The 11,991-nt window shown below is 42.9% G+C and overlaps 1 protein-coding gene across 1 annotated transcript in view; it reads right to left on the reverse strand.

The window, feature by feature from the left end:
* GABRB3 (gamma-aminobutyric acid type A receptor beta3 subunit) overlaps positions 1 to 9,895 on the reverse strand; it is a 119,007-nt gene extending 109,112 nt beyond the window's left edge. Inside the window, exons 1-3 of the mRNA XM_017818470.1 lie at positions 9,705 to 9,895; positions 9,442 to 9,533; positions 9,218 to 9,285 (exon numbers count right to left, since the gene is read on the reverse strand). Of these exons, the coding sequence (XP_017673959.1) occupies positions 9,218 to 9,285; positions 9,442 to 9,533; positions 9,705 to 9,784 (240 nt within the window). The 5' untranslated portion in view covers positions 9,785 to 9,895. The remainder of the gene's footprint in view (positions 1 to 9,217; positions 9,286 to 9,441; positions 9,534 to 9,704) is intronic.
* Between the last annotated feature and the right edge of the window lie 2,096 nt (positions 9,896 to 11,991).

Below are 11,991 nucleotides of genomic sequence, written 5' to 3' on the forward strand. Positions count from 1 at the left end.
GGATTTGAGCTTGCTTTTAAAGGTTATCTTCTCTGTCCTACATGTATTTTGATTCAGGACTCACACAAAGTCTACCTATAAAACACTCTGCAGTTCAAACTCTATAAAGAATTTACATGCAATGCAATAACCTACTGGGTTCACTTCTTCTAAAGCTCAACTGTGTACCACCAGTTAAGGGCTGTCTTCCACTTACCTTCGAAAAGGCAGGTGAAGAAGGAACAACAGGTAAAATTCATCCCAACATTAACTGAAAATTGAGCATCTAGTTACCATGGTGGTAGTAGATCAAGGGTTGGACTTGATGATCTCAGAGGTCCTTTCCAACCCAGCTGATTCTATGATTCTGTGATTCTATCTATCCTAAGGCAGTCAATTCCTCCCATTGTCTTCTCCATCCCATTATGCTATTAGTACCTCCAGACAGGCACTTCTGGAGGGCCAGTCTTAATATACCTGATTTAAAACAAAAAGTACCGTCTTATGGAAGTGCTTCTCTCTGTTAAAGGGCACTCTGGTGATCAGCTCTGGCTGGAGGTTGGTCATACACCAGATAACCTATTTTAAGCTTGAGAAAGAAGTTGTATTCAATGACCTAACTCCCACTGGTACAACCATCCTGTACAGAGCTCTGTATTGACATAACTTCACAGCTTTCAGAAACTCTACTAGCTGCACCAGAGCTACCTCTGGCATCTCTGCAGAGTGCTGTATTGTGCCACGGAGACATAGCCATGCACTAATGAAAATTCAACATTCATATTAGTATAAAGAAAAAAGTCATTAACTGCTATTGAACTGCCAATTATCCAGTGTAACTGCAGACCTCCCAGCACAGCTGTTTTACCTTCCCTCTCTGCTGTGTGCAATATTACATTCATATTGCAGGTTACATTATCACAGCGACCTGTAACCAGCTCCTAACTGCTGAGAGAACAAATTATTTTCCCAAAATTACTGGTTCAAATCTGTAATAGTGAATAATGAATTAGACATGCCCAGACTTAGGGATTTTTTCCTTGCAGTATCTGTAGTTATGAGGAACTGTGACATTCAATTACAAATATTAAATGAACTGTCGCTTTGAAATTATTCTTCTTCCAGCTATTTTTTATGATTCTGTGTCACAGGGGAGAAAAATAAAGTTTGTCCTGGATAAGCTAAAACCCTAATGGTAGCTAAATACTGCTCAACCTCTTTCACTGGAAGTTTTTATTATCCTTCAGTATTGATGGACTGCACTTGATACTACCCAAGTTTAAATTCTTTATATAATCATATCTTTATTAAAAGGGGAACTATGGAGAAAAGTGTATTGTTTCTAAATCATCCCAATGCCCTAATGACACCTAAAGAAGAGTACTCTCTCTGAGAGCCTTGAGACTTAGGAAGTCTCAAGTGACAAATTACTGGAGATTGCAAAACTACACTTAGAGAAGTATTAACATCTGTTCATTCTTTTCTTCCCTAAGCATCCACTACCAGGCAGTAGCAGAGTCAGGATACTTGGCTCTGTGGACCTCAAGTCTACATGTATCATGGATATTTCTGTGTTTGCATGTTCTCTTCTGCCAAGCATGACATTGCCTACCTTTATCAAATTGCTAATCTTTCTGTATGACTACAGACATTAAATTATCTGAATAAGAATATAGTACCTGAATAAAAAGCTTCATATAAATATCACTCTTCTTCTCTTTTCTTCTGTCTTCAAGGGAATGGAAAAAAATTGCTAGGCATATAGTAAGTATAAATCCATAAAATTTCTGTGAATTTTCCACTCCTGTTAACTTAAACTAGTGTACTTCTTTATTATCTAGGCATGATGAAAGTCTTCCAACAGAAGCAAAAATCTACTCATGGTTACATGCACAGAAGTCCTGACCTTGTAGTTTACAACTCTTTTAAGACCAGGATATTTGAAAGGACATACATGTGACATTTGTTCCAATCAATGCAAAAGTACCGAGAACACAATGAGGATTCATACACAATGTTGATAATTAATGATGCCTCAGATAGCAAGGCATATACTTCTGACACTGGCATTTATACAAATGACGGATGGGAAACTTCTCATCTTCTATGGAATCAGCATGACACCAGCTGGGGCATCTGAAACCACATCAAGAAGTGCTTGTGAGCACTGACAGAAATAATAATTAAATCAGAGCAGAGATTCACAGAAATACGGTGCTGGAGAAGATCTCAGAGCATTAGCTAGCCCAGCCTCTTCCAAATGCAAGAGCAACACCATTGGGAAGAGTTATTTATAGAATCTCTTCTTAAAAATCTGCAACAAAGGAGATGCTACCAAAAACGTAGCTAGATGAAAACCATTCCGAAATCAATTAATTAATTTCTTCAGGTCTTACTTCAACTGGTTCTAAACAGCAGCTGATCATCCTTCTCTCACCACCAGCATCCTACATATTGGGAAATTTATGCCCTCTCTATCTTGTTTTTCAGTGCTGAACAAATCCATTTACTTCAACATCCCTGGATATGCCCTGTTTTGTAATTATTTTAATTAGAAACATTTTCTTGCCTTCTTTACACCTCCTGTTTGTTTCCATCTCCCTGAAAGCCAGTGCAGAAATACTGGACACGGCATTCTTGCTTAGGCTTATCTAATGATAGAGAAAACCCTGCGTCTTGTGAATGACACTTCTACTTATGTGCCCCAGAGTCAGATGCATCTTTTTTCAATTATATTGCATTTGTGACTTTTTCACTTGCTTCAGAATGTGGCTGAGTAAAACCTCTACATCCTTTTCTTAGTGTCCTGCTGCTTAGCCAAATCTTTATCATTTTAAATACTGGATTCTTCCTTCCTTATAAAATGCAGCACTTTGTGCTTGCTCCTTTCTTTATTCAGGGCCATTCCTCTAATTTTTAAACATAATCTCTTTTTGTCCCCTGAAATGTTTGCAATTGTTTCAGATTGATATCATCATAGATTGTATCTATTTCATCATCCAAGTCTGGATGATTCAACCTTGGCAGCTGGAGCTGGCTTTTAAATAGTCTATTTCCACCTCCCAGCAACATTAACTACCTCCCTGTCTACCTCCCTGTCTCTGCATAAGCAGGTATTCCTTCCCCTTCAGAGTAGTTGCTTTCCACTGCAGATAAGCAGAAGCCTATCATCAATTCCCTTGGCCTAACAGGAGTCGTTCTCCTATCACACCATCTGCTACAAGCATTTCTCTCTCTCTGTCAGTAGGAACTATGAAACATGACAGGGATAGAAAGAGAGTGAGGCAGGCTGGGGGAGTTCATGGGTACTGTCCTGAGGAAGAAAAACAAGATGGGGACAAGGCAGAGGATGGATGCTCCTGTGACCAGCTGGCAACCAGAGAGCAGGTAAACTGCTAAGATAGACTGTCCTCCAGGATCAGTACCCGTTGCTGCTGTCTCCTAGAGATGGGTGCTGGCTCATCCCCAGCACAGCAACAGCACTCTTTGCAGGGTTATGCTGGTCTCAGGAGATGCTTCCCTGCTTGGCCACTATTTCTTTCTTCTTCCTTTTTTTTTTCCTGTATTATCTATCAAAAACATACGCATGTGTGTGTGTGTGTATACATATACACATACACACATACACAAAATTATGTATGTGGTCTATCTGCCACAGTATGATCTTCTATTGTCCCTAAATATATATAAAAGCAAAATCACAATATAAAGTTACATATTCTATTTTATACTCCTGTGGTTTGTGAACTAGTTATAAGCACTGCAGATATGAATCTTCTAGCTAGAAAACCTGTGTTTGCAACATGATTATGGAACCATTTTATTAGTAAAACTCCTTTAATTTCGGCATCTGAAACTTCAAAGCAAAGTATGTCACAATTCGATTATGATTTCCTGCATGAGGTAACTTCTAGATTCTGTTTGCAAAGTATTTAGAAAGTATCTGTTTATGGCAGGAAATAGAAGATACATTTACGACAGGAAACACAGGTTACATTTCACTGTGCCTAGCTGCAGTCACTCAAAAAACTAAACAAGTTGCCTTGTCTCTCTTCATAGCTATTCAGGAAACCGGCGCACCCCCCCAAAATGATTAATCTTTCCATCTTAAAAGTAACAACCACATAGACATCTAAGATACAAATTACAAAATAATGACTATCTCCTTCTTCTGATTCCAGAGGGACCCCGAAAGATAAGCCTTGGCTATGCATCTAGGGAACAGTTCACTTACCTAGGCAAGGATGTCTGGTGCCATTTTGGATGCCTGGATTATGCAGGCCCCCTGCATATGGCTGGTAGACATAGAACATGAACCATGTAAGTCCTTAACCTTCTAGAGAGACAGCTGGAATCCGAACAAGATACTTTGAGGCAGTTAAAATATCTAAGAAGCACTACTAAAGTGTCTTCTACATTTTAAGCTCAGTAGCTCTCCGGACTCCATCACCTGTATTGACAAGAATAAGACTCAGTTGTTTAAATTTCAGGAACTGGTGTCTTGTCTAGCACGCAGACACACTGACATGGCAGAGGACTTGCAAGAGATCTGCATCAACCTGGACTGGAAACCAGAGGGCAAGTATGATACCGTGAAACCAAAATGACAGTAGACACCTTTGCACAAGCATCCCCATTTTGTTCTGGATCTCCATTAACTGCACCTGTAGAGTTCAGCAATCCAGCTCGCATTCAGACATCTAATTGTATACACCTCAATTTACGTCAACCAAATCCATTAAAATTTTTACACATCTAAAGTAAGATGTGATAGATTTCATCAATAGATACATGATGGTTCTGCACCCTCACTACTTCAGGTGAAGTATGAATTAATTCAGCTAAAAATAATTATTTGTGTATCACTATCCAAGGAAAATAAAAACTACCTAGTCTCAGTGAGTAGTAACTTCAGTTGATCTTAGAGCAGCAACTAAAACACTGTTTGTCAGAAAGGTGTCAAAATTGCTTTGAAAAATCAGCAGGCACCCAACAAAGTCCATATGCATACTTGCAGTTTTAAAAGGCACCCAACAAAGTCCATATGCATACTTGCAGTTTTAAAAGGAACATACATAAAAATAAAAAAATTACGGTGTTAGCATAGAACAGATTATGTCTTTTTCAGAGTGTTAGCATAGAATAGATTACATCTTTTTCAGAAACAGCAACTCATAAATTTTATGGTCTGACTTTATGTCAAACTAATTTTCTGAGTACAGTATTCTCAAATCAGCAGCATGACTATATAGCAGATGATGTCTCCTGGGTTCTGCTGGTTTCATTTTATCAAAATTAGAGCCTTTGAGAAACCTAGATGAACAGCTCTGAAGTCCTCTCCATACACAAAAAGAATGCAGATTGCACTTCAGAGGGCAGTAGAACAGGTGTCCTTTCTTATAGGAGATCATACATGCAAAATACTATCTCTAAGGAGAAAGTTCATTTTTGCACTGATCCCTTTGTTTTCTCCATCCACTTTATAAACTTTAATAAACATTCTAAAATTATAGTAAAATGAAAGCACACTACCTTAGTCTTTCAGTTATAATAATAAAGAGGGGTTATTTGGAGATTCAATGCATTGATTATTTAACTTCCTAAGATATGGAAGTATTTGGGTGCTTGAAAATTGTATACTTGGAACTAATGCATTTGATTCACAGATCAAATGTTGAACAACAATCAGACCACAAAAAAATTGCAAATTGTGGACACTATCTGATTGAAAACAGGATGACAGAATAGTAAAAAGCATGATAACTATTTCTTTTTCAATTCACATAATCTAAGTAAAATATCTAAAACATAGCAAGAACAGAACACAATCAGCCCAAATCATGAAAAATTATAAACTATACAGCTAAATTATTGAAATCTGACAACGATAATCTTCCATACTCTTTATTTGTATGATGACTTACAGTATTTTCTCAGTATTACATCTGTTGTTATTGATTAATATTTTCTTTGGAGATGTATATTACTGTACAATTTACAACTATTTTAAATGCAGTAATTGGAGGTGGGCACAAAAATAGATAGGTGCTTAAGTATCCAATTACAGATATAATTTTTGAAATAGGCAAATAATCATGGGAAAGCATGTACAGGTAAAGCAGGGAAGTAAAGCACATACTGAGATATACATATACACATATGTGCAGGTCATTAACAGATGTAGCCCTTCCCTGAGCAATGCCCTTTTTACATGTAAATTTATATATATGGTAGCAAGAGGGAAATAATAATTCGAAGTATAAATATCAAAGCATATGATTTTTACATCAGACATGTTTAGTATTTTCAGTATGATGTAAATAACATAGCAGAGTAATGATTTCAATAACGCTACTCGATACTTTCAAGGTGTTATGGGAACCAGTAGAAACTGCTTATTTACAACTTTTCAGTAAAACAACTTGATGCTCTGCAGCCCTGATACTTGTTATTCAATAAGTCTATTCTAAAAAATAATACAGGTATCCTGGATGTAGAGGGCAAAGAATTTTCAGTAATTTTCAACAGAAAGGCTAAAACTACATAAATTTTTAAAATTGTGGAAAGCTAAATGAATAACTAGTTACTGAAGCTTCATAGAGGAATATATTATATATAAATTTACAGTTTGATTAAGAATAGAAAAGAGTATGATACAAGCTGTAATTCTTCTTACAAAGAATTGTCATCATATCACTGAAAGCTACAATACTGGTTGCTTCGAAGGCGGCATAATAAAACTTCCTGTAATAACATTTTATTTATGCACATAAAATTGAAGAATGTTCAATCTCTGGTTATTTTATTTTTAATACAGAGATGAATTTTAACAAGCCAATTTATAAAAGGTTACACCAAGGTCTAGATTTAAATCAAAGGAATTCATGTCCACACTACAGTTCACACAAAGAAATTCTCATAAGACGTTTCAGTAGTTGATGAGGCTAAAGGTCAATGCTCACAATATCTGCTTGGAATTAAATGAAACAACACGTCAAATATTAGAAGTTTAGTTGGCAACAAGCATGAAGTTCAACAGCTATGCTTCTGGTCTTCAAACTGTGACTTTTTTCCCCCTCCAAATTACTACTTAGAATATATACTTGAGTAATCTTGAAAAGTTCCTTCTGTTCATTCTTATTCATTATTCATTGATATTTACTCAAGAATCTTTGCAGACTGGTATAAAGCAACTTAAAATAAGTGAAAGTAATCAACTCAGGCACTACTTGAATATAGCTGCGCTTGGTCAAAGATGAGTTCTTTCACAGGGAAACGAGACAAGCTCGGATGAAATTCTGGTTGCAATAGAGTGTTCACCAACCAGAAACCCTTCCTCGTCATTTTTCCTAAAGTAAACTAGCACAATTTTTATAACAATAGTACTTTAGCAACTCCCTTCAGAAACACATTATTTGTTTCTGTTGCAAGATCTGTATTGATATTTTCCAGACTTAGCATTGCCCCATGAGAGGACACAGGAAAAACCACTTCTCTTCAGCTGTTCTGGGAACTAATGGGCAACAGTGGACACCGACTTGTACAGCAGCTAGAAACTTAAGCAATTGGTACACTGGCTCCTGTCTGGGGGAAAGAGATGGTACCCATCCTCTTGAGGAGCTCCCATATCATTCAAGATCTAATTACCCAACCTAGCATAACAAGCAGTGCAATTACTTACTTTTTCTTGTATCCCTGCTACAGTGGGTTGGACAAGTTGTTATTTAAAACAACAAACTTTCCCACAGCTAGTGGAAAAAAGAAGAAAAAAGGGCACAAAAAGAAGCATACATCGCCTCATTTTCTTTCCAATCTCAGTATGCCTTTCTATGATATTTATTGCCTAAGTGGCGCTTTACATACACAAAGTGCTATATATTAATTTAATGAGTCATGGAATGCTTCCCTAAGTCTGGAGCATAGCCAAAGGTGGGAAAGGTGGCAGTGGGGATAGTGAAGTCAGACTTTTTAATTACTCTTCAATGAGAAGCTTTCACTCAGCTTCCATTTTTTTATTTGAGAAGCAATTTTACAGGTATAGAAAAGCCTGTCGAATATACGAGATGTCTCTGAAGCTGCCTGAATCTGCAGAAAGCCTAAAACAAACTCTTAGAAGTAAGAACTATCTCACTTTTCCCTTCTGAATGAGTAGAAATGCTGGCACTGGTGACACTTTTAACTGCATACAGGCAACTGTACCCTCTGTTAAAAATAATTTTTTAAAAGATGAGAAGTAGAGCAAAAGTTCCTCAGAATTTCAGGTAAAGAGGGTGAAAGAAAGGTCAGGATTAATGAAAATACACAGATCATGTATAAAGCCAAGCTATGCCAGCTTGTAACACTACAACAGTGCATTGAAGGAGGTGTAGTGCAGTGTGTCATATTTACTACAAGAGAGCACAGCTCCCAAACGTGTAATTATTATGTTTAACACCGTAAATGTAACTATAGCATTGCAGAGTAGGCTGGTCTTTCTACATCAGGTTTGCAAAAGGAAGAATACAAGAAAAAAACTGAGACAGCGACTAGTAATTTGCTCAGGAACATGGAAAACGCAAAACAGAAATTGTAGCTCCTAACCCCGAATCACCAAACTACACAGACGGGACGACCAAACCGCAGAAACGCCCTAAAGACCTCCCTGTTCATCGGTGAACCCGACAGACCCGCACAGCACCACTTTCCGAGGCAAGACTGCAATTCTTCCGAAGTCCATACACAACCGCGCCGGCTCTGGGTGCTCAGCGATCCTTAAAGCACTTGCACATGTCAGAGTTTACCCACTGACAAGCTGGGCTCTTTTCTTCCCCTGAACCGCGGGGAGATGCCTCCAGCCGCAGCCCTCCGGCCCCGGAAACCCCATCGGCCGCCGGCTCACCCCACTCCACTCCGCATCCCGCGGGCTACCAGGCCGCGGCAGGTGCCGGCAGAGCCCCAGCAAGTTCCGGCCGCCCAGGGGTATGAGGGGGAGGAGGAGGAAGGTTGGGGGAAACCGGCGGCCCGGCACACTCGCGGAGGCAGCCGCCAGCAGAGAGAGGGGAAAAGGGGGGGAAGGGGAAAGCGCGTCTCCAGGGAAATAAAGTTTTCAAGGGAAGAGGGCAGCATTCGGCGCCCCGCGCAGCCCCGCCGCCGCCCGCCGAGGCACCAGCGACTTCATGCGAAGGGAGGGACGGGGAACGGGTAGCCGTGACCCGCCGGGCGACAGCCCTGGCCCCGGCCGGGCTCCACCACTACTCACCATGTTGACTTCGGAAACCATGTCGATGCTGGCGATGTCGATGTTCATCCCCACGCAGACGGGTGGACCTGCGAGCAGATCAAACCTTTACCCGGCGGCGAGAGGTGCCGCGGCAGCGGGGGAGCGGGACCGGGCCCCGCCGTGCGGGAGCGGCGGCAGCGCCGGGGACAGCGGTGGTGGGGGGGGGTTGTCTCCGGGCGGCAAGCCCGGGCAGGGCGACTCACCTCCGAAATCCGGCCGGAGGCGGATGTCGTAGCCTTTCAACAATTTATCCACAGTTTCTTTCACGAAGGACATGTTGCCGGGATCGTTCACACTGTGGGGAGAGAGAGACGGGGGTGTCGGGCGGGAGAGGCAGAGGACGGGGTGCGGAGGGCCAGGGGCGACGGCGAGAGCGGGGCGGGGGGCGGAAGGCGGGGGGAGCGCATCAGCTCGTTCCCCTGGAGAAACGCATCCCGCACCGCCGCCGGGGCACGCTGACTCCTACCTCTGGGCGCAGCAGACCACGGCTACAAGGACGGGAGCGGAGAAGATCCCGAAGATCCTGCCTCCCCCAAAGCCCCACATCCCTCCGCTCCGCGGTCCCTCCGCGCAGCAGCAGCAGCAGCAGCCGCCGCCGCCGCGATCCGGCTGCCCCGGCTGCCGCTGAGTAGGAGGCGGAGGCGACAGCCCCTGTTCTTCCACCACCTCGCCCGCCGCCCCCCCAAAAAAAAAACAAAACCCACTCCCTGCCCCAGCACCGCCGCCCGGCCCGCGGGAGCCGCCCGCGCACCCGGCTGCGCCCGCCCCGCGGCCGGACGCCGCCGAGCCCCGGAGGAAGCTGCCCTCCGCCGGAGCCCGGCCGCCCGCCTCCCCTCCGCCCGCCGCCGCCCGCCCTGCCGCCTTCCCGCCAGCCGGGAGGGGAGCGGAGGGGAGGGGACGGGAGGGAGGGCGCCGCCGTCCCTCCCGGCGGAGAGCCCGAGGTGAGCCGCCGGGGGAGCGGGGCGCGGGAAGGGGCGGTGGCTCCCCGGGAACCGCCTCGGGGCACGCCCGCCTCGCCGCCACGAGCCGGCCCCGCGGCCCCTCCCGGAGGGATTCCCTTGCAGCCCCCGCAGCCGGGCTCATCTCCTTGGGAGGGCGAGGGGATCCCCGGGGTGGGAGTGGGACTGCGGGGCCAGGGCAGCCCACGGCATCCTCCCTGGAGCCGTGTGAGACGGGGCTTCCCGGCGCCGTGCCGCTGCCCTCCCCTGCCCCTTGGCCTGCTGCTGTATGGCTGGGGGACTGAGCCCAGCTGGCCCTTGGCGCGTCCTGGGAGCGGTGCCCAGAGGAGGCCGCAGAGGAGAGAGAGGTAGCTGGCCTGGGAGCCGTGCTCTGCCTTGCCCTGCCCTGCAAGGGTCTCAAGCCGTCCCCTTACCGCCAGGGGTGTGGTGTGCATGTACAGGTGCCGGGCCTGGGGCTCCCTAGAGCCGTGCCTGCGAGGATGCCAACGATACAGACGGAGATGGACGTGTTTTGCCAGGCAAAAACCTCCACTGGCTTAAACACGTGTATAACTGCGCTTGTCACACGGGACAGTAATGAAGGGAAACGACACTGGTACCAAAGGGATGTACAGTGAGAGCTGTCACCTGTGGTACTCTTAACTTTGTGTAAAACATTGGTTGGGATGAAGACAGCACAGTTGTTATTATTTTTAACCTCCTTCCAGGTTAATTAGTCCTTTCAGCAGGACCGATTGGCATGGAAACAGAAGAATGCTAACTTAGCTATGTTGCCTTTGGTTCCAGCGGCAGCTCCTCAGTTCCAGAGCTTTTCACCATGCTCTGAGAACATATAAACACACCCTTGGCCAGATCCTGATTCTGGTTACACTGCAATTAGTGGCCACTGGTCCATGACAAAGCACAGCATTTCACTAGTGAGAAGAGCTATGTCTTCCTTTTGCATTCTCTTTTTCCTTCTACATATCCTCTTCCTTTAGAAAAGCTACTAAAAAAGGATGGATGCTTGAGGAATGCTGTGGTGTTACGTACAGGTGAGAAAGCATGGATGGCTTTTCATGTCTTCTCAACAAATTCTTGAAAAGAAAGACAAGTGCAATCCATGGTGTATATCCTGACCTTGTTGCTGTTGCAGTTAATAATAAAGCTCCAAATAAAAGAAGGAGCAGGTTCAGGTTTAAAACAATATTAAACTATATTGGCAATGTGGGACAATGTAGGGAAACTGAGCATTGCCGAATCATGTGGTTTCATGTTAATATTTGGATTTTTTTATTAGTGCCATAATTACTATGATTATAAAGTAAGTGAAAGTCTTAGCATTCATTTTAAAACTTTATTAGGCTTACAATGAAAGCTTGAGAATTGTGGCATGAAGCATACATGACTCAAGGGCTCAAAAATGAAAAGTCAATAAACAAATATAATAATAAATAGAATAAATATTATAATAAATATGAATAATAATAGTAATAACAACAAGAAGAACAATAATAATAATTATTATTAATTTTCAGGCCCTGGGGCCTGATGTTTTTTTAATGGGCATTATTGAAGACCAGTTCTTTCAAAGACTTCAGAGAAAGTGAATCTAGGGAAGGATACTAATTCAGTTTTCTCCTAAATTCTGAAAGAAAGTATTAACACCAAATAAAATATTTCTTATGATAAATTTAACGTGGTTTAAAAGTGCATTTAAGCACTAATAGCTTTTTTAAAATAGATTGTCAGTTCCGTAACAGAAATAAAAAAGTTAGAGAACACTATTTCTGATTAATGTGCTATTCTGATCCT

This window comes from Lepidothrix coronata, unplaced genomic scaffold (genome assembly GCF_001604755.1).
Source record: "Lepidothrix coronata isolate B3197 unplaced genomic scaffold, Lepidothrix_coronata-1.0 Scaffold68, whole genome shotgun sequence".
In the NCBI taxonomy this organism is placed as follows: Eukaryota; Metazoa; Chordata; class Aves; order Passeriformes; family Pipridae; genus Lepidothrix; species Lepidothrix coronata.